Source organism: Mobula birostris, chromosome 9 (assembly GCF_030028105.1).
Source record: "Mobula birostris isolate sMobBir1 chromosome 9, sMobBir1.hap1, whole genome shotgun sequence".
Taxonomy (NCBI): domain Eukaryota; kingdom Metazoa; phylum Chordata; class Chondrichthyes; order Myliobatiformes; family Myliobatidae; genus Mobula; species Mobula birostris.
Window position 1 is genome coordinate 133,730,229 of NC_092378.1, and position 24,121 is coordinate 133,754,349.

Genomic DNA, 24,121 nt, shown 5'->3' on the forward strand with positions numbered 1-24,121 from the left:
TCATAATATGATTGAGTTCAGTTTCAAATTTGAAGAGGAGAAGCTGGTATCAGGTGTATTGATATTTCAGTGGAACAGGGGAAATTACAGTGGTATGAGAGAGGAACTGGCCCAAGTCGATTGGAAAAGTAAGCTAAATGGAGGGATGGCAGAGCAGAATTGGATGAAATTCCTACAAGAAATAAGGAAAATGCAGGAAAAATACATTCCAAGTAAAAAGAAAATCATGAATGGAAAAATGGCACAGATGTGGCTAATGAGAGAGGTTAAGGCAAAAATAAAAGCAAAAGAAACGGCGTACAAGGAAGCAAAAATTAATGGGAGAAATGAGGACTGGAAGACTTTTAAAAACTTACAGAAGGAAACTAAGGAAGTCATTAGGAAAGAAAAGATAAATTATGAAAGGAAGTTGGCGATTAACATAAAAAAGGATACTAAGAGTTTTTTTAAATATATGAAGAGTAAAAGAGTGACAAGGGTAGCTACGGGACCAATTGAAAATGATGCTGGAGAAATTATAATGGATAACAAAGAGATGGCGGAGAAACTGAATGAGTATTTTGCATCAGTCTTCACAGTGGAAGACATGAGCAATATACCTGATAGACAGAGGTATCAGGGAATAGAATTAGGTACAGTCAAGATTACTGGAGAGAAGGTGCTTGGGAAGCTAAGTGGACTAGGAATAGATAAATCTCCCGGTCCGGATGAGGTGCACCCAAGGGTTCTGAAGGAGGTGGCTTTGGAGATTGTGGAAGTATTGGAAATGATCTTCCAGGAATTAATAGACTCTGGCATGGTTCTGGAGGACTGGAAGGTCGCAAATGTAGTTCCACTATTTAAGAAAGGAAGAAGGCAGCAAAAGACCTATTAGTCTGACATTGGTAGTTGGAAAGATATTGGAATCAATCCTCAAGGACGAGGTTATGAAATACCTCAAGGTGCATGACAAGATAGGCCGAAGCCAGCATGGTTTCATGAAGGGAAGATCCTGCCTCACCAACCTATTGGAATTTTTTGAGGTAATCTCAAATAAGATTGACAAGAGAGAGGCTGTGGATGTTGTGTATTTGGATTTTCAAAAGGCCTTCGATAAGGTGCCGCATAAGAGGCTGCTTAATAAGATGAGAGCCCATGAAATTATAGGAAAGATATTAAAATAGGTGGAGCATTGGCTGATAGGCAGAAAGCAAAGGGTGGGAATAAAGGGATCCTATTCTGATTGGTTGCCGGTTACTAGTGGTTTTCTGCAGGGGTCAGTGTTGGGGCCGCTTCTTTTTACAATGTATATCGATGATTTGGATTATGGATTAAATGGTTTTGTGGCTAAGTTTGCGGATGACACCAAGAAAGGTGGAGGAGCAGGAAATGTTGAAGAAACGGAAAGGTTGCAGAGAGACTTAGTCAGTTTAGGAGAGTGGGCAAAGAAATGGCAGATGAGATACAACGTTGACAAATGTACGGTTGTACATTTCGGAAGAAGAAATAATCAGGCAGATTATTATTTAGATGGGGAGAAAATTCAAAAATCGGAAGTGCAAAGGGACTTGGGGGTCCTCGTGCAGGATACCGTAAAGGTTAACCATCAGGTTGGATCAGCAGTAAGGAAAGCGAATGCTATGTTGGCATTCATTTCAAGAGGAATAGTGTATAAGAGCAAGGAGGTGTTGATGAGGCTCTATGGGGCTTTAGTGAGACCTCATTTAGAATACTGTGTGCAGTTCTGGGCCCCCTATCTTAGAAAGGATGTACTGATGTTGGAGAGAGTTCAGAGAAGATTTACGAGGATGATTCCTGGAATGCAGGGGCTAACATATGAGGAGCGTTTGTCGGCTCTTGGACTGTATTCATTAGAGTATAGAAGAATGAGAGGGGATCTCATAGAAACATTTCGAGTGTTGAAAGGGTTGGACAGAGTAGATGTGGAAAGGTTGTTTCCCTTGGTGGGTGAGTCCAGGACAAGAGGCCATAGTCTTAGAATTAGAGGGTACCCAGTTAAAACAGAGATGAGGAGAAATTTTTTTAGCCAGAGGGTCGTGAATTTGTGGAATTCATTGCCACATATGGCTGTGGAGGCCCGATCATTGAGGGTGTTTAAGGAGGAGATTGACAGGTATCTAATTAGTCAGGGTATCAAGGGATATGGGGAAAAAGCCGGAAATTGGAACTAGATGGGTGAATGGTTTAGCTCATGGGGGAGCTGTGGAGCAGACTCGATGGGCCGAATGGCCTACTTCTGCTCCTTTGTCTTGTCTTGTCTTGTGAATATTCAATCACAAAAGATACTACGTTCTGCTTCGCATGCAGGCATGTCCTGTGTGGAGGACATGGGTTCCATTCTGAGTCTACATTCACTGTCACCAGTTACCGCAACTGGCGGAAAGCTACAACAGCTTTCAAAGCCCACCATGTAAGTGCAGCTCATGAGTTTGCTATGGAGGCACGGGCCAAATTCAGATAGAGAAAACAAGGTGGTTCAAGATTGGGAAATATGCTTGACAAAGGACATGCAAAGATTGTCCAAGAAAATCATGAGTATATGAGAGCAGTGGTTGAGTCTCTAGCAAGGACAGACAGTGAATGACACAGTGGAATTTCTAGCTCCAATGAGACCCTACCGCAACGCAATTATAGATTTATACAAACTAATCTGCATATCAGTGACTCTACCTGTGACGTCTGCCTCATGCAAACGGAGTTTCTCTTGCCTCAGAAACCTCAAAAGCTACCTAAGGAATAGCAGCAGCGACGCTCAGAACAGCAATTTGGCCCTGTTGGCCATAAACAGCCGGAGGACCAAAGCACTTGACATCCAGAAAATCATTGATGTTTTCACCACCAATCACAACAACAGACAGACTGTGCTTCTCTGAAAACATCAATGGTGAGTGCAGATGATTTTTAAAAAATTTGGCCAAGACTAATGCTGATTATTATTATTATTTTGTGGTGGATACCGCATAGTCCTTATGTTTCCTGAAATTCCTAAACTATTACATTTACTGCTATTAAGGCTACTGGTTTTGCTTAGACTTCCAAGCGGTGATTCTGTTAATTTTTGCTTTCAATTCAGTAGCCAAATTAATTGAGGTATTGCATGGTCAGAGTATGATTTGTCCATCTCCTGGTAAAGCCTTGCATCTGTTGTTTGCCTTATTTGACTTTAATAACGGTGTATCTTTTGACATTTTCTGTCTATGTAATACAAATAGCAGTGGACATTGTGGGTTAGTGTTGTGTTTTTCAGTTGAAAAGCACGCATTTGACGCTGATTGCGGGATTGGTGCGTGATTCACGTTGTGCGCTATGGGTCGGATGCTCTGTTGGTTTGTTTATTTATGCTCTGTGTAGCCCGGGTTGTCTCTGATGCTGTTGACGCTGTCACAGTTCACTTCTATATTATATTTACCAATTGCTGTTGCTTGTGAATCAACAGAGGCATTTATAGTAGGCACATAATGCTTGAAACTGACTTTTGAACGCCACTCGTCTGGCCTTGTGAATACATATTGCCATACAGCACATCCCTCAGCACCGTCACTGAATAATTCAGCCCCACTGTAGCACCCGTAAGAAAAAATCTCTGGCGCCGCCACTGGTTGACCGGACTTCAGTGGTTGGAAAGAGGTTGGAGTCAATTGTTATGGATGAGGTTATGGAGTACTTGGTGACCCAGGACAAGATAGGACAAAGTCAGCATGGTTCCTTAAGGGAAAATCTTGCCTGATGAACCAGTTGAAATTCTTTGAGGAGATTACACGTAGGATACATTAAAGGGATGCAGCGGATATTGTAGATTTGGACTTTCAGAAGACCTTTGATAAGGTGCCACACATGAGGCTTCTTACCAAGTTAGGAGCCTATGGTATTACAGGAAAGTTACTAACATGATTAGAGCATTGGTTGATTGGTTGGAGGCAGTGAGTGGGAATAAAAGGATCCTTGTCTGTTTGGCTGCCAGTGACTAGTGGTGTTTTGCAGGGGTCGGTGTTTGAACCACTTCTTTTTATGCTTTATATCAATGATTTAGATGATGAAATAGATGGTTTTGTTGCCAAGTTTGCAGATGACACAAAGATTGGTGGAGGGGCAGATAGTGTTGAGGAAACAGGTAGGCTGCAGAAGGAAGTAGACAGATTAGGAGAATGTTGGAAAATGCGAGGTCATGCACTTTGCTAGTAGAAATAAATGTACAGAGTATTTTCTAAATGGGGAGAAAATCCAAAAATCTGAGATGCAAAGGGACTTGGGAGTCCTCGTGCAGGACACCCTAAAGGTTAATTTGCAGGTTGAATCAGTGATGAGGAAGGAAAATGCAATGTTAGCATTCATTTCAAGAGGTCTAGAATACAAGAGCAGGGATGTGATGCTAAGCCTTTATAGGGCACTGGTGAGGCCTCACCTTGAGTATTGTGAAACGTTTTGAGCTCCTCATCTGAAAAAAGATGTGCTGGCATTGGAGAGGGTCCAGAGGTAGTTCTCAAGGATGATTCTGGGAATGAAAGGGTTATCGTAAGAGGATTATTTGATAGCTCTGGGTCTGTACTCACTGGAATTTAGAAGGATGGGGGGGGAATCTCATTGAAACCTTTTGAATATTGAAAGGTCTAGACAGAGTAGATGTGGAAAGGATATTTCCCATGGTGGGAAAGTCTAGGACAAGAGGGCACAGCCCCAGGATAGAGGGGTATCCATTTAAAACAGGGATGTGGAGAAATTTCTTTAGCCAGAGGGTGGTGAATTTGTGGAATTTGTTACCACAGGCAGCTGTAGAATACAGGTAGTTGGGTGTATTTAAGGCAGAGATTGATAGGTTCTTGATTGGACACAGCATCAAAGATTACAGGGAGAAGGCTGAGGAATGGGGTTGAGGAGGGGAAAAAAGGATCAGCCATGATTGAATGGCAGAGCAAACTTGATGGCCAAATGGCCTAATTCTGCTCCTATGTCTTATGGTCTATGTTCTTATTTTAGAAAACAGAATGGCTTCTGAAATGGATGAAGCCTTTATAGTTGTTTATATTCAGCAATCTGCTTTGAAAGGGAGAATAAAACCACAGCTATGAGGATCCCTGCAGCATCCGATGACCCTGTGATCTCGGTCTCAGAGCCGACGTCAGGCTGTCATTGAAGAGGGTGAACCCTTGCAAGGAAGCGGGGCCTGATGGAGTACCTCGCAAGTCTCTGACAACCTGTGCCAACTAACTTGCAGGAGTATTCTAAGACATTTTCAATCTCTCACTGCGACATTCATAAATTCCCACTTGCTTCAAAAGGGTAACAATTATACCAGTGCTCAAGAAAAGGAGTATGAGCTGCCTCAACAACTACTGTCCAGTAGCGCTCACATCTATGGTAATGAAATGCTTTGAGAGGTTGGTCACGGCTAGAATCAACACCTGTCTCAGGAAGGACCTGGACGCTTTGCAATTTGCCGATTGCCACAATAGGTCTACAACAGACATGATCTCAATGGCTCAAGTCCATTGCGACAAAAAAGGTAAATTTCTAATTAAGCTATAGGATGGTCTGCACAAATCCCATAAAAACATTGCATCCATTTCTAGTTACTGATCTAAAAGCAGTAGAGCGCTAAATATAAGAAACAGATGATCTACGGGATTGTAAAGTATGAGGAAATACTGGAGATTTTGTTTTTTTAAGTCTGTAATGGAAGAATTTGAAAGTTTCTGGAATTGGCTGGGGACGTGCATTAGAAAGATCTCAAGGGAACAGACATGAGGAGGATGGACTGGTTGAGGTGGGTCACGATACACTTTAGTCAGAGAAGGTGCATCAAAAACTTAAATTTCTCGGAGTCATAAAGAAACAGAACACATATAACTTTAAATTCAAAACCAAGTTATATATAGGGGGATTGCAGCACATTTGTATTCCTCCTGATTTTAGCAGTGAAAGTTAGGCCAGTGAAACAACATATTTCATCAACAATGAAACAACAGAGCTTTTCATAACTCCAGCTAATCCTTACCTTGTGCAGACAACAGTGCATCTGATCAACCAAGTAAATATACAACTCATTAAGGAATGTCTGAAGCTGTTCTCTATCCTCAAAGGCCACTGTCCGTAAGTATTTTTCTCGCACAATTTTCACAACTGCATGCTAGAGTGGAAAACTACAAGTTAGCAATTTAAAATAACACCATTTGCCATGGTAGCACAGCCTATAGCACAATGATTTTATAGCTTGGGCCATGAGAGTTTGGAGTTCAATTCCAGCACTATATATAAGGAGTTTGTACGTTCTCCATGTGACCATGTGGGTTTCCTCCGGGTGCTCCAGTTTCATCTCCCAGTCCAAAGATGTACCCGTTAATAAGTTAATTGGTCATTGGAAATTGTCCTGTGATTAAGCTAGGGTTAAACGGATGGGTTGCTGAGCATTGTGGCTCGTTGGGCCAGAATGGCCTGCTCTACTCTGTATCCCTAACTAAAATAAAATAAAATAATGTCTGAAATATTTCTATTAATAAAATAATACTAACGTTTTGACTGGGAAATGGCCTCATTCATTTTAATTTTTGTAAACGTTCTTATTTGCAGGAAGATAGCATACTCCATTTTCATCATCAATATCTGTGTTATTCTTTGATGTATATTCAAGAGGCACCAACAAAACCTGAGTCTATTTACCAAGAGGTTTTCACATCATATGAGACTCAAAAAAACTACCAACATTCGTAGCCCAAATCCCATGTACAGACAAGCTTGGGATTTAAATAATAGAGATCCTTAAATCTTGAATGTAATTCATTACAAGGGTCTTCTTTGGGTTCGGTTTTAGGAACTTTGCTTCCTTTTATTTCTTCTAAATTGTATAAACAAATGAATAATCCAATAGTTAAGCATACTTTACATATATGGTTTCGATTCCGAAGATTTTTTGGGTTCAATCAATTTATTTCAGCAAGTCCTATTATATCTAATTTCCTTTTTCAACCTTCCACTATGGATCAAGCTTACTTTGATTGGAAAACCAAAGGTATAGTACGTTTTCGTGATTTATTTTTGGATAATTGTTTCATGTCTTTTAATCAACTTTCTAATAAATATAATTTACACAGATCTCACCTTTTTAGATACCTACAGATTAGAAACTTTTTAATTACTGCTTCTCCTAATTTTCTACACTCATATCCAATGGATACTTTGGAAAAAATTTTAGATCTAAATCTTTCTCAGAAAGTGTTGAAGCAATTATTTATAATATAATTATGAATTTATGTCCTGATGTTTCCAATAAAATTAAAACTGATTGGGAAAGAGAACTTAAGATTATTATACCGATCGAAAAATGGGAAAAAATTCTTCAATTGGTTAATTCATCCCCTATATATGCTAAACATGTGTTGATATAGTTTAAAGTAGTGCACAGGGCTCATATATCCAAAGATAAACTATCGTGTTATTATTCTTATACTAATCCTGTATGTGATAGACGTCATTCCGAGATAGCTTCTTTAACTCACATGTTTTGGTCATGTCCTTTGTTGGAAAAATATTGGAAAGATATTTTTGATATTATTTCAATGGTTTTGAATACAGACTTACAACCTCACCCAATTACTGCTATTTTTGGATTACCAATGATAGACTCAAATCATTTAACCTCTTCAGCTCGTCGGATGATTGCATTTCTTAGTTTAATGGCTAGAAGATCCATTTTGCTGAATTGGAAAGAGATTAACCCTCCTACTGTATTTCACTGGTTTTCACAAACTATGTTGTGTTTGAATTTGGAAAAAATTAGAAGTGTGGTTTATGATCCTTCCATTAAATTTGAAAAACTTGGAGGCCATTTATTTAGCATTTTCATATGATGTAATTTGACCATTTCCAAACTTATTTTACTTCTCTGTACTGTTGGTTGAGAGGAATGGAGTCGTCGACACTAAGGTTTTCTTCTCTTCCATTTTTACGTTGTTAAAATTGTCCAAGTCTTTTTAGTTTAGTTGACTAATTCTGTTTAGATTAGTTTTTTTTTGGGGTGGGTTTTGTTTTTTTTTATTTCATTTTTTTTCTTTTTCATGATTTTTCTCCAGTTCTTTTTTTTTGTCCTGTATTATTCATTGTTATCCTACATGATTGGGAGTTTTGTCAATTTATACTATGTGGTTTCATAATTACTCATCTTAAGTATGACAATGTATTTCCAACAATTTTGTATTATTGCTATGTTATGTTTATATTTTATGAAACTAATAAAAAGGTTGAAAAAGAAAGAAAGAAGGAGATCCTAACAAAATGCCTGCCCTAGATCTAGTCTGGGTACTGTTTTATTATTGCCTATATGTATTATTTTCTGGAAGATTGAATAGTGATTGAATCATGTATGTGAGGCACATCAGCACATCAATATTGTTAAATGTATGAATATCCCAGAGATTCTTTAGAAGAGTTGTGTCATATTCACACTCATGTAAAGTTCTGGAGTGGTTAAGTTTATGCACATAACACCCAAACATTATTGTTAAAACTAGCTGTAAAGGGCTAAGCACTATAACCATGCCAAACTACACCAACTTGGTCGATGAATGCCTTTATGCCTGAAATTTGTGAGCCAAGATCTTCGGGTAAATGAGGCCACCATCTTACAGCATACTTTGTGTGCTTGAGCAGCAATGGATGAGTTCAAAATGTCATACAGATTATCATTCATTTCTGTCCAAAGCTTCTCCAGCCTTGTTGCCCAACGTCACTTTTTTCCTTCTTCATATTGGGGAAGTAAGTGCCTTACATACATTGGATCAAGAAATGTATAGTTCTGATTAGAGGAATGAATTATGACCTTATTTTACCAGAAAAGTTACAGCATGGAAAAATGTCATGCAACCAGCTGAATTCTTTCCATTTTTAGCCCACACAGTATCTCAACAACATCTTTGTTTACTGTGAATCCAACATCTTCACTGGTACACTGATGCAAGGTACTTATTCAATACCTTGTCCATGTCCCCCCTTCAAAATACATTGTTTTTTGGTTTATGATCAACCCCAACTCACCTCTTACAATCTTTTTGCTGTTTGCCTATTTATGGAATATTTTTGAATTCCCTTCACTGCCATTGTTGTCATAATTACCTTTCCTCTCTAACTTTTTTATTCTCACTGACCTTTCTATAATTGGCGTGTTTCACTACCAATAGAACCACCTTATGATCTGTCAAATGCCCCTTTGAGACTCTACTTTTTTTGTGCTCTACATTTGCCCCATTTTCCCACTGCCTTAATGGGGATAGAAATCTTCTTGTTTTCACCTACCACCCCATGAGCCACCGCATCTAATGCATCATTCTCCACAACTTTCACCATCTTCAGCTGGATCCTACCATTAAACACATCTTTACTCCCCCCTCCCCACCCCACAGATTCTGCTTTCTGAGACTCGCTTGTCCATTTGTCCGTCCTGGGACATATCGCTGCAAGCAACAGAAATGCTACACCTGTCCATTCACCTGCTTCCTCACCTCTATTCAAGATCCCAAACAGTTCTTCCAGATGATGCAACTCTTTATCTGCAAGTCTGTTGGGGTCATCTATTGTATCCAGTGCTCCCGGTGTGACCTCCTCTATGCTGGTGACATCTGACCTAAATTGGAGGACCACTTTGTTGAGGACATCAGATTCTCCCACCGAAAGTGGAATTTCCCAGTGGCCAAACATTTTCATTCCTATCCCCATTCTTGCCCCTTTTTTGTCATGATGAGGCCACCCTCAGGGTAGAGGTGTAATACCTCATATTCCATCTAGTTAGTGAACATCAATTCCTCCTTACGTTATTTTTTCTCTATTTTTCCCCTCCCTTCCCTTCTTCTTCCATTTCCCACTTTGGCGTCTTACCTCTTCTCCTCACCTGCTTATCACCTTCTCCTGGTGCCCCTCCTTCTTCCCTTTTTCCCATGATCCACTCTCCTCTCCTATCTGACTCCTTCTATTCCAGCCCTTTACCTTTCCCACTCACCTGGCTTCATCTATCATCTTCTAGTTTGAGCTCCTTCCCCTCCACCCAGCTTTTTATTCTGGCGTCTTCCCCCTTTCTTTCCAGTCCTGACGAAGGGTCTTAAACTAAAATATAGACTATTTATTCATTTTTTTAGATGCTGCTGATCTGCTGAGTTCCTCCTCCAACATTTTATGTGTGTCACCCTACTTTTATTTTTAAACCTTTTAAGATATTCAAAAAGGTTTTGATTTCACTACACTTCTCACGCACAGGAATGTACATTGATTTGTACCCAAGTCATCTCTGCCTTAAATGTTCAATTAGATTTTGCCTGCCAATCTTTGATTTACCTGGGCCAAATCTATTGTCATCTCACTGAAAATGCACCTTCTCCAAATGACTATTTTTGTTTAGTCAATCTCATTTTCCAAATTGTTCCAAACCTTATGATATGATGAAACTTAGAAGATTCTCAGAAAAATTTCAGGAAGAAGGTGAGGTTTATTGCTCTGGGTCAAAATTTAGAATTAAGGAGAAAGTCTCAGTTCAAAGGTTTAACAATTTCGAACAGCGAGAAAGAGTAATCCATCAGCCCTGAAGGCTGAAAATCTTTAGAAGTTTTTACCCAAGGGGTATGCATATATATTCAGTTCTGAGGCTGAGATACTTTTCTGGAGGTTACCTGGGAGAAAGATGTTAGCCAAGTCCTTTTTGACAGATGAGACAAACTCAAGAGTACTATTTATATTTCTCATATTCTCAAAACATGGCTGGAGGATTTTACTTAAAAACAAACATATTTTGTTTACAAAAATATTGTGTTATAAGATGGTAACCTCATTTACCTGAAAATCTTGACTCACAGATTTCAGACACAGAGGCATTCATCTACAGGTCGACCTTCACTAATCCGTCACCATTGGGACCTAAGGAGTGCTGGATTAGTGAAAATGCCGAATTACAGAAGGGTCATATTAAACATAATCAGTGCTGGATCATCGAAGGAACCAGATTACAGGTAGTCAGATTAGTGAAAGTTGACCTGTACTTCAATGGAAGTGTTTGGGCATGGTATAGTATTCATTCCTTGTTAATTGCAACTGGTCATAGATGCCCTTCTGTGTTTTACTCTTCACTTTTCATCATAGCAATGCAATGTTCAAGTCCAGAAGCATAAGAATTTTTAGCATTTTAAAGCATAACTGGAAAAATCTAATAGAATAATGTATTTCTACCTCTATCCAGATAACAGACAAGTACAGTATATCCTAACTCAGTTTAAACATTCTACCAGTAAAACCGAGAAACTCACTCAGATTTTACCTTTAGCTGTTCCTTGAAAGCAAAATATTTTCCTGAGGTGTTCAGCTCAAACATAAGCTTTTGCTTACGCTCCTCTTGATCCTGGAATTCATTTGAGAGTTTGCCTTCAAGTAGCTTCCGCCCAAACATTTCCTGGTATTCATCCATAATGATCCTAGCTACACTGATTATCTGATTATGGTAGTCTGTGACAGCCTGTGACATATATAAATTATCATATAAGAAATATGTATATTCCAAAATCTGAAATTCTTAACAGAATCCAATCTTAATAATACCCAGTGTCACTGGAAAAGTAAATTGATTTTTCTGTTATGCAACCTCTCAAACCATTTCAGAATCAGAATCAGGTTTAATATCACCAACATATGTTGTGGAATTTGATACTTTGCAGCAGCAGTACATTGCAATTCACAGTAATAAAAACTACAAATGACAATAAGGAGCATATATTTAAAAATAAATTAAATAAGTAGCGCAAAAATAGAGGGAAAAAGATACTGAGGAAGTGTTCATGGGTTCATTATCCCTTCAGAAAACTGTTGGTAGAGGGGAAGAAGCTATTCCTGAAACAATTGAATATATGTCTTTGGTCTCCTCGATGGTAGCAATGAGAAGAGGGGTTTCCTGGATGATGGGGGTACTTAGTGATAGATGTCACCTTCATGAGGCATTGCCTATTGAAGGTGTCTGGGATCCTGGGGAGGCTAGTGCCCATGAAGAAGCTAGCTGAGTTTACAATTTTCTGCAACTTTTTCCGATCCTTTGCAGTGGCCAGCCCCTCCATACCAGCTGGTGGTGCGACCAGTTAGAATGCTTTCCATGGTATATCTGTAGAAATTTGTGAGTATCTTTGGTGATATACCAATTCTCCTCAAACTCTTAATGAAATATAGTCGCTGTTGTGCCTTCTTTGTAGTTGTATCAATACATTGGGCACAAAAAGGGTCCTCAGAGACTTTGCCACCCAGGAACCTGAAACTGCTGATCCTTTCCACGGGTGATCCCTCGATGAGAACAGGTGTGTGTTCCCTCGATTTACCCTTCCTGAAGTCCACAAGCAATTCCTTGATCTCACTGACATTGAGTGCAAGGCTATTGCTGCAGCACCACTCAACCAACAGATCTACCTCGCTCCTGTACACCTCTTCTTCACCATCTGAAATTCTGCCAACATTAGCTGTGTCATCAGCAAAATCGGAGTAGAGCAGTGGGCTAAGCATACATCCTTGAGGTGCGCCAGCATTGATTGTCAGTGAAGAGGAGATGTGATTTCTGATCCACACAGATTCTGGTCTCCTGATGAGGAAGTCAAGGATCCAGTTGCAGATGGAGGTACAGAGGCCTAGGTTTTGGAGCTTTTTAATCAGAACTGGGGGTATAATTGTGTTGAACATACAGCTCCAATGCCAATTTAAGTTTACTGATGGCACCACTATCATTGGCCGAATCAAAAGTGGTGGTGAATCAGCATACAGGAGGGAGATTGAAAATCTGGCTGAGTGGTGCCACAACAACAGCCTTTCGCTCAATGTCAGCAAGACCAAGGAGCTGATTACTGACTTCAGGAGGAGGAAACCAGAGGTCCATGAGCCAGTCCTCATCGAGGGAGTCAGAGGTGGAGAGGATCTGCAACTTTAAATTCCTCGGTGTTATTATTTCAGATAATCTGTCCTGTGCCCAACACACAAGTGGAGCTATGAAAAAAACCACAACACAATCATTTGTGGATATAACAGTGTCAAATCATTTCACAGATAAAATTTCATGGGGGGGGGAGGTCTTTAACTGAGCACTGCACAGGAACTGACATCATTCATGCACATACACTGCATAAACATACTATGCAGCTTAAGGCTGGTAAAGATCTGGGAGCATGTCATACAGTTGTTTTGACCACACTAGCCACAGTATTAAAGTAACAAATAAAGATACTTTAAACTGAGTTAATAAATACCACAAACTATTCATTAAAATCAATACATAATTAAATTCCATTCAACTAATACATGCAACAACCCAGCGTATGCCCTTTCCAGTTCCACCACACACCTTATCTGCTCCACTTGTCCTACGAGGCAACAATGGCCGAGGAGGTATCATCTCTGCGATCCTGATTTAGAAAGACAAATAGTCAATGATATATTTTACATTTAATACACTATAGAAAATTCATACTGGGTACATTTGAAAAGTTCAGCTGTAAACTACTGTATAACATTCTTGCCATTTCTCTCATCTACTTTCCTGATGCAACATAGTTCCACAGACACCAGAAAGCTCTGGTACCTTGCTGTGGCCACCATTCTTTATGCATGAGAAGGTGCTCGCAGATTATTCTGCAGCTGTATCATGGGTAAATCCAATCCGGTTCTTATCAAAACCACATTTTCAACAAGTGCCATTGGAGTGTTTTCAGACTGGAATTCTTACTGCTTTTCCTCTTTGTAACCAATGGACAGATAACCCATTTGCACTACACCCACTGGCACCCAATTTAGATCGTAGAAACAAGGAGTAAACAGATCTCTTCAGTTTGTCAGTTAAAAAAGAAGTTGAAATAGAGCCTTGAAACAAAGAGCAAAAATGATCTAGTAATAAAGATAAATGGAACTGCAACCAAGAAACATCCTTTCTCTATAGAGTCATAGAGTAACAGAACGCTACAGCACAGAAACAGGCCCACTTAGTCAAAGGTTCATTTCATATTTCAAAGGTTCATTTTATTATTAAAGTATGTATACAGAATATAGTTCTGAAATTTGTCTCTTATCCAAATAGCCATAAAATACAGAAAACCATAGTAGATGAAAGAAATACATCACTTCCCACCCCCTGCATGAAAAGAAAAAGAAACAAAACCCGCAAATCCCTAACACCCCCAACCCCTCCTTCGCACATAAACTGACAGAACACCCAAACCCCCAGCATACCAATTCACTACAAGAAAGAATGGGTAAGAACACAAAAAAAAACAGAACTTAATGAGGCCAATGTGAACTACAGTTAGATTGAACTAGTGCAATCCATAAATATCATAATTTCAATAACATCTCCAAGAGCATCGGGACCCAGTGGCCCTCCTAGGGCAGCGACTCAAACCAGTTGTCCCTCCAAGGGCTGCAATATGAACCAGTCTGCACCAAATCATTAGTCTGTCTAGTCCCATTGACCTAGACCATGACCATAGCACTCCAGACCTCTCCCATCCATGCACTGTGCCTATCCAAATTTCTCTTAAATGTTAAAATCTAAGCCGCATTCACCACTTGCGCTGGCAGCTAATTCCATACTTTCACCACCCTCTGAGTGAATAATTTCCCTTTAAACATTTCACCTTTCATCCTTAACCCATGACCTCCAGTTCTAGTCTCACCCAATCTTAGTTAAAAAAGCCTGCTTGCATTTACCCCATCTATACCCTCATAATTTTGTATACCTCTATCAAATCTTCCCTCAATCTTCGAGGGAATAAAGTCCAAACCTATTTAACCTTTCCCTGTAACTCAGGTCATCAAGACCTGGCAACATCCTTGTAAATTTTTTAATACTCTTTCAATCTTACTTACATCTTTTCTGTAGGTAGGTGACCAAAACTGCACACACTACCCCAAATTAGGCCCCACCAACGTCTTATATAATTTCCACATAACATCCCAACTCATACATTGGTACAATACATTGGTTGATGAAGGCCAATAAATCTATCTTCTCTATAAACCTGTACTCACTTCAGATTCTGCTTAATACTACATCAACTAAAAGTCAGTTACTTCTTAATCTTCTAGATTCCAATGAACACAGTTCTAGCTTGTGCATCTTCTGCTCAAAATTTAACTTGCTGTAAAATACGTTAGATAGTTCCTGTATTCCTTCCGAGGCTTGTACTCGAAGTCATCAGGGGATGGTGCAATTCTTCCCGAGATTAATAAAAAGAACAGATACCATTAAGGTCTTTTCTAGGTAACAATTAAACATATATATGCCCTACAGTGTTTTACCAGCACCAACTTTCATTAATAAATACAGTAAAACATAATTTCCTTTTAGATACATAAAAGCTATCTTTGAAGTTGCAGGGTGTGAATGTGTAAACAAAGACTGCTCTCTCTTAGAACCATGCACAGCGACAAGTCTCTTGACACAATTGGTCTGGAAACTGATCACTATGTTTACATCCACATCAAATTCATTCTCATTATAAATGTTGTTGTCGTCGTGGCTATCCCTCAAAGTCAAGGATGATGGTCTTCGTTCTGAAGAAGTGGCCCACAGAGTGAAAATGCCTGTGCGTGTATTTGTTTAATGTGTACTTGACGTTGCACTCCTAGAAGCACACGATACTTCACAAATCAACCAACTGATTCCAATGGCATGGAAACCACGACGATTGGAGTTGATGGATTTGTTGCAGCCTTCATCTGCCTTCACAGCTGTTGAGTTCAAAGTAACTTCGTCCGCCTGTTCCACCGTTGAGGTCTTGGTTGGATTGTTCTTTGTCAGGGACCTCACCCTCGACCTTACCGCCATGGGTGACCCTAGCAGGAGCATAGAACCAGACGGCATTGCTCTCGGGATCACAGGACCACACAAGCTTCTCCACCATGTCAAGGTGACAATCCATTATAAATGTACATGGATCCTTTATCTTCACTGCTTTGATCTCTTTTTAACTCCAGAATGGATGATTTTATATTTGTCTACATTGAGCTACATTTGTCAGCTATTTCCTAAATACATATTTTATTAATAACATTTTACAATTTTATACCTCCATCTCAGATTCAGTTTAGTTTATTGTCATATATCCTAGGATTCAATGAAACTCCTTGCTCACATGATGTTCACAATGTAAACAGTATAATAAAATCAATAAATACAACGATAAGGGAAAAACAGAAATGGAGCAAAGATTATAGTGCAGTCATCTAACTTCCTGACAACAAAAGCTAACTAACAGGTCAACAGTTCCTGATTTACTTGAATTAACTTTCAAAGATAGTGGAGTAACAAGTATTCTTTTAAATCTAAATAGACAGTGGAAGGTTATTATTATGGCATCTGTAATGTTTTGCTTACTTCCATTAAAACCCAAAGTTTGCAGATGACACTACCATTCCTTACAAGTTTTGTTTTATGTTCCATTCTTTCGCACCTTTTATTAGCTATTCCTTTATTCTTTTCTTTCTGTTTATATGCTTTAGTCCAATCTCTGGAAGACCACCTCCAAGGGGAGAGGGGATGGTGGTTCTACCAAGTGACTTAACAGCATTGATGTTTCTTTGGTTGTTTGCCCTGAATATGACAGCTATATGACTATATTTTCTGGGAATTTGATATCCAGTATCAGCCTGTATCAACATTGTGTTTTCTGATACTGTAATCCTATCATGCTGTGATATACTCAGACAGTGGGCAATGTTCAATGAGAATAAAATATATTACTAATAATCAGAAGTTCATCATCAACAAGATAAAAATTGTTTATCTGAAAGAATTGTGCATATTTTCTATTTAAAGCTGAAATCTACCTTTGAGCCAGATCCTCTCGAAGTCGCTTCTGGACCAGAGGTTTAGTCAGACTAAACTCCAGAACAATATATGTCCTTGTCTCTGCATATTGCTGAAAAATTAAATGTAAAAGTGAAGATTTTCCCTGTATGCAGAGCTCAGATTTGCTAAAGAAAAATCAGTTAATTATTGTGCAAAAGCAAATGCAACAATTTCAAAACCTAATATCCACAATTAATGAACATATTTAAAGTTCAGACATTAATACTGTAATTACTGTTGTGCTCTGGACTCCCCAATTTTCAAAGATTATGTTTTGAATATTTTATTTAGAGATTTAGCATGGTATCAGGCCCTTCTGGCACAATGAGCCCACACTGCCCAATTGTACCCATCTGATCAAATAACCTACTAACCCGTATATCATTAGAATGTGGGAAGAAACTTGAGCACTTGGAGAAAACTGAACACAGTCACAGGAGAAAACCTACAAATTCCTTATAGGGAGTGGTAGAATTGGACCCATGTCACTGGTGCTATAACAGTCTGATACAAACTGCTACACTACTGTGTCATTGATAAAGCTTTCTAGCCTGTGCTATATCAGGAGCCCTTGCATAAGATACTTGGAAAGTTTATTAAGACTTGAAATAAAATTTCTTGAGGCATCTTGCTTATTTGTGAAATATTCCATCTACAGACACTTTCAGGGAAGCCTACTTTAAAAATATTACATTGCTCTTCACTACGGCCTTCTGCTATTTTTTTGGGCTACTTTTGTGTTGCTATCTACCTTTCATAAAATCTACGTTGACTGCTTCTTCAGTTTCTGTGCTGGTCAATGCTCTTGTAGCATCTAATAGCCTCCTAGTAAGCATCAATTTTGTCCAATAATTGCATGCAAATATGCCACAGGAAGGGGAGTACAAGTTGATGGAAATGAAGAAGTGAAACAGTGCTACACATGGAATGAGAGGAAGGGAAGAGAAGCTGTGTCAATTGGTGGAATTAATTTTAAAATTGCAAAAGACAACCCATTTAGTGTGGAGGCTGGTAGGATAGAAGGTGAAGAGGAGAATCCTATCCTGATTCTTGGAAGGAGGAGAGAGGGTGAAAAGTGGGCAGAAGGAACACTAGCTTCAGAATGCTAAGTATCATGGAAAATCTTGGCAAACTTCTATAGATGTGTAGTGGAAAGTGGGCTGACAGGCTGCATTATGACTTCATATGGAAACACCAATGCCTTTGAGCAGAAATCCTACAAAAGATAGTGGATTCCGCCCAGTACATTACGGGTAAAATCCTCCCAGCTATTGAGCACATCTACATGAAACTTTGCCGTAGAAAAGCAGTATCCCTCATCAAAGATCCAAACCATGCTCCTTTCTCGCTGCTGTCATCAGGCAGAAGGTACGGGAACCTCTGGACTTGCACTACAATGTTCAAGAACAGTTACTACCCCTGAACCATCAGGCTCTCGAACAAAAGGGGATAACTACACTCATTTAAGGGCTCTGTTATATTGTAATATGATGGATGTTACATTGTTATTTCATACTCGTTATTTACTGCTATTTACTTATCTGCATTTGCACTGTTTGTTTTCAGTTCCTGATGTCTATAGTTTACAGTTACTGTTCTATAGATTTGCTAAGTATGCCCACAAAAAAAGAATCTCAGGGTTGTATGTGGTGACATGTATGTACTCTGATAATAAAGTTTACTTTGAACTTTGAATGGGAATGCAAAGGAAATACGTACATATCTGGTGGTGGAATTTTGCTGTAGGTAACGGAAATTGCAGAGGATTATTTCACCCTATCAGCCTCCAACATCAGTAATCATCCTCTAGTTTTTCCAATTTAGTGTATTGCATTTGATGCCTTGTTTCATATAGAGATATCGCGCGAAACAGGTCCTTCTGGCCCATCGAGCCGTTCTACCCAGCAACCCACCTATTTAACAGTTGCCTAATCACAGCACAATTTACTGTGACCAACCAACCAACTAACCAGTTCATCTTTGGACTGTGGGAGGAAACTGGAGCGTTCGCAGGAAACCCATGCAGATCATGGGGAGAGCGTTCAACCTCTTTATTCCCAACGGTGCTGGAATAAACCTCCAAACTCCGGAACACCCTGAGCTGTAATAGTGTCACACTAACCACTACGTGCCTATAGTGCTTGTGCTGATGGTGTTGTCTCACCTACACTGCAAAAATCAAAATGTTGAGTGGATGACTCCTTTGTAGAACACCACCTTTCAATTTGTAAGAGTGATTCTGCACTTCCCGTTACTTATTGTCATCTCAATCTTATTCAGATCTCTCTGTCTTGGTCTCTAATAAGCTTCCCAAGGTGCCAAATACAAGTTCAAGAAACAGCACCGTTTTGCATTTAGAAACATTACAACCCTCAGGACTCGGTGCCAAATTCACAAACTTTGGCAGTCCAGCTTTTCCCCTTATCCTGTGTCAGTACTAGCTAGATCTGGCATAAAAAATAGTAGGCAAAACTAGGAGAGCTGCAGGCTCACAATACTAGGTTTCTGACTTACATATGGAGTTTGTATGTTTTCCATGACTCCAAGGGTTTTCTCTAGGTGCTTTGATTTCTTCCTACATTTCAAAGTTGAGCAGGTTAATATGTTAAGCAGCCACTGTGAATTGTGTAGGTGAGAAGAGTACCGTGGTGCTAGGGGAGAGTGGTAAATTTGGGAAGAATACATTAGTGAAAATTAGTAATGTAATGGGAAAGCTTTGAGAGCATATACTTAGCTGAATGACCTTCTATAATGTAACAGAATAAAAACAAGGAAGTTCACAGAGGAGAAAAATATATAAATATAAACAAATAAGAACTTTCACCTGCAACATTAACTCAGTTTTTCCTCTCTCCATGACGCTTCCTGATCTGCTGAGTATTTCTAGCACTCAGGTTTATTTCAGATCTCTTAGCATTTGGTTTGATCTGCAGCTTAATTTCCAAGTTTTTTTTACTACTCCCAACTTTCTTTACTTACACTCCTCCAGACGGATCATCTATAGTTAAGCAGCATTCATTTACCTCTTATGTGGCATTGAAAGCAACTATCCAGGTGACCTAGTTTACTCTGGTTTGCATCCCATCATGTATATTCCTTTTATTCTTTCCATCCCGATCCCTCTCTACAACTTAAAGCACAATTGTTTTCTCACTTTTACAGTTCTGGTGAAGGACCATTGATCTGAAACATTAGCTGTTTCTCTCACCATGGATGCTGCTGGACCTGCTGAGTATACCCAGCACTTTCTGTTCTAATTATGCCATCATATGCATTTACTTAAAACTTGATTGCATAATTTCCCTCTAGCCTTACCACAACCAAAATGCCACTGAAATATTGCTGCTCATAACATTTTGAGGAACAATTGTTCAAGTATTTTTCCTACCCAACCTTCCATTACCCACCTTCTGTAAGTTTTAATGTCATTGAAAACTTATGCTGTATCAGTCCTATGTTAAGCACTCTTGGATTATTGCCTCATTATATTTAACATTCTTATTATTTTGTTGAAATTATATCATAACCACCCTCATTTATCTCCAAAATCTCTCAGACTTCAATCAGCTGACTCAAATGATAAAGAAGAAAGAGATGGAAGAATATTTCATTGTTGAAATCTCTCAATGCAGGTTACAGGTTTTAGTAGACGTACATCTCCTTCCGTGTTAAGTGAATTTAAAGTTTCATGTTCAAATTCATGTTCTGCGATAAGTGACTTCACATTCACTGAGCTCTACAAAAACAAACAAAACAAATTAAAAAGGTAATGAAATACAATGGTAAATTAAGACCAAGAAATACTTCTCATTTTCTGAAAAATGGTGGGATCTTTCTTTCCAGTGTAAGGTTCCACACCAGTTCCACCAAAGGTTTATCCAATTAAATCTCACATATGCAGAATTAATTCAATTTTGTTCCCCACTGATGATCAAATTTTGATTTGCCTTTCAATACAAGTGGACTAATTTACTAATTTTTGCTAAATGGTGTGCTTTTTTTTTGCTCTTATGCTGTCTTTGGCTTTCCTTGTCAGGCACAGCTGTTTCTTTCTCCCTTTAGAATGAACTGATCCTGAGTCTTTTAAGTACTCCCAGAAGCTCTCATGACTGCTGCTCTATGTTTGCCCCGTTAGAGTCTGCTTCCAATCAATTTTGGTCAGCTCCTCTCTCACGCCTCTGTAATTACCTTCATTCAACTGTAAAACCAATACATTCAATTTTATCTTCTCCCAAAATGCAGGGTGAATTCTATCATAAAATTATCGCTGCCTCCTAAGGGTTCCTTTACTTTAAGTTTGTTAATCAAGTCTGGTTCATTACACAACACCCAATCCACAATTGCCTTTTCTCTAGGGGGCTTGACGACAAGCTATTCTAAAAAAAAAGCCATCTCATAGGCATTCCATAAATTCCTTCTCTTGGGATCTAGCACCAACATGATTTTCCCAATCTACCTGGATATTGAAATCACATGTAACTATCAAGACATTGCCTTTCTTACATGCCTTTTCTGTCTCCTGTTGTACCCTACATTCTGGCTGCTGTTCAGAAACCAGTATATAACCCCATCAGGGATTTTTTTACCCTTTCAGTTTCTCAGCTCCATCCAGAAGGACTCTACATCGTCTGATCTTATGTCACCTCTTTCCAAGAATTTGATTTCATTTTTTACCAACAATGCCACCCCTTGTCCTATCCCTTCAGTATAATGTGTATCCTTGGATGAGGTTCTGTGATACCCACAGTGTCATACCTGCCGGATTTTAGCTGCACTACAAGATCTTCTACATTACTTCATATACTGCAGGTATTCAAATCTAACATCTTCAGTCCTGTATTCAGCACCCCACTTATCAATTTTGTCTCCATATTGCCTGAAGTTAAATTCTTATCCCTTTCTAAACTCTTTGGAGACATCAGAATGCAGAATAAGTAATAACTGATTTTAATAAACAATCAATACAGAACACTAACATTGAAGGAGGGCTTAGGAAGGAAAATGAACAGTTTTAATAGAACACTGAATGACAATAAACATCTCTGATAGCATGTAATACATTATACAGCTCAAATGAATCAATGGCTTATAAGAATCTTTGTAAGATGTGTCCTACCTTCCTCCCGGTTTCCCTTGTTGTCTTTTCATCCTTGAATTTACTAATAGACATTTTATAATGTTGAGATTGTCCCTTCCCTCCAGATGTCTCCCGTGAGAAGCTCTTTTTACGTTTTGTCTGAGTCATACATTAAGAAAAGAGATCATCATGATCTGCTATGAACAACCACGGGTGCCCACCCCACCGAAGATGTAATGTCCTATTGGAAAAAGTAATGGAAATAATTATCCAGATCTACTTAAGAATACAGCCTGATCCGACAGCACGGTGTCATGATGGGCAGCATGGTATTGTAGTGGTTAGTGCAAAACTTTACAGTGCCAATGATCACTGATCGGAGTTCAATTCCTGCAGTGGTCTATAAAGAGTTTGCATGTTCTCCCGGTGACTGCATGGGTTTCCTCTGGGTGTTCCAGTTTCCTCCCACATTCCAAAGACATATGGTTAGGGTTAGGGTTAGTGAGCTGTGGGCATTACCGGTAAAAAGCAGTAAAAAGTTGCCGTAGGAAATGTGGCAACGCTTGTGGGCCTCCCTCAGCACAATCCTCAGACTTTGTTGGTTGTTGATGCAAACAACACATTTTACTGATGATTTGATGTACATATGACAAATAAAGCTAATCTTTAATGTCTTTATAAGGACAAGCTGGAGTCTCTACCATTGGAAAGATCAACAATACACTAACTTAGATGCTTCACTACAATGTAAGCTACACCATAGAAACAGCAATCTGACCTTTAATGTCAATATAGTGAACTTACAATGAGCAATAAATGATTGCATGGTCAAAGTCTCAACTTCCACTGCAGCAGTAATAGCTTTTACCTGCACTGAACGATGAATGGATAAACAGATATTGACATGGAGATAGCCTGTTCTGGAAAGGATATGTGCAAAGCTGTATGGAAGGTTGAAATTAGGTTCTCTAAATTTTCTTACAGGCATAGCAATGCCCTAAGTATTCTGATGAACTTACCCATACTGCTGTATATTACCCTCCAACATTTCATATTGTGATAAAGGATCTTTGACCTGAAATGTTTCGCTTCCCAGGCATGCAGCCAGGCCTGTTGAATGTCTGTGTTTTTATTTTATATTGGAGATTCTCAATGCCAGGAGTGTGGCATGTTTCTTTTCCTTTCATGATCTAACAAGCTAGCATTCACTCTTTAATGTTTCTAAGCAGCATGGCAGAAAATTGGGAGTTTATTCTATAAGGCATTTTATAGGTCTACCCAGACATTCCTATCCAAACTAATGCAGATCCTGTCAGTACATCAACATTACCTTTTCAAATATTTCAGCCTCATTATAAGCAACTATTGGATATGCTCCTCGAATCCGCCTCACACCTGGATACAGTAAAGGTGCCATATTTACATATGCTATTCCATGAAAGGAAATAGGACCCTCATCCTCTGTCTGCAGATAATATAAATAAAAAAATTACCACAAAGATTTAAAAGATGAACATGAATTCTGCTACAATATTTGTGATTGACTTTCCTTTGACTGAGGGTTTTTCATTTCTGGTATTCATTCATGCCTGTCAATTACTTCAGGCTAAGAATCCATGGGATGAAAGAAAACCTTCAAGCAACAAAGCTTTGATTTTGGAAAACCTCTAAAGTTCAAGTGTAAGTTTAACTGTCATTCAACTATACATGAATACCCATGGATACAGTCATTGTTTGGAGACAGTCATTGTTTAAAAATGACTTGAATGAAAATTATGGCCAATCATAAAATAAATTGGAATCCTTACAAGTGATAAGAATATTGTCAAGATAGCCTTGCAAGCTTGTATTTGACGTGATCATAAAGGAAGAGTGATCATATATTTGCTATAATCGGTATTCTTTTTGAAGAAAGTAAAGAAAGCATCCAGGAGAATTACCATATTATTCTACAAGTAGTGTATTAAGAATAGCTCATTCAATTCTTTCTGCCTCTTTTATAGATATGACTCCAGGAATAATTAACTGACCTTATCTATTTTACTGCTTTTCCCTCCTTTAGTCGGACCAGCTAATGGCACACGCTTGACCTCCACAGGTAAGTAAGTTGTGTCTGCTATATGCTTCTGTAAACTGGAAAAGAGATTTAATTATCCAAACTTTAAAAAATCAGATAAATTACTCGTAGTGTTCTACTTCCATAA

The 24,121-nt window shown here is 38.9% G+C and overlaps 1 protein-coding gene across 2 annotated transcripts in view; it reads right to left on the minus strand.

Annotated features, from left to right (window-relative positions):
* The window catches only part of cfap70 (cilia and flagella associated protein 70), an 86,558-nt gene that overhangs the window by 35,540 nt on the left and 26,897 nt on the right, over positions 1-24,121 (minus strand). For both annotated transcript variants that reach the window (XM_072269534.1, XM_072269533.1), the window contains exons 9-16: positions 23,948-24,050; positions 23,248-23,382; positions 21,957-22,076; positions 20,496-20,576; positions 16,819-16,910; positions 13,340-13,400; positions 11,288-11,482; positions 5,993-6,124 (exon numbers count right to left, since the gene is read on the minus strand). In XM_072269534.1, coding sequence (XP_072125635.1) covers positions 5,993-6,124; positions 11,288-11,482; positions 13,340-13,400; positions 16,819-16,910; positions 20,496-20,576; positions 21,957-22,076; positions 23,248-23,382; positions 23,948-24,050 — 919 coding nt within the window. The remainder of the gene's footprint in view (positions 1-5,992; positions 6,125-11,287; positions 11,483-13,339; positions 13,401-16,818; positions 16,911-20,495; positions 20,577-21,956; positions 22,077-23,247; positions 23,383-23,947; positions 24,051-24,121) is intronic.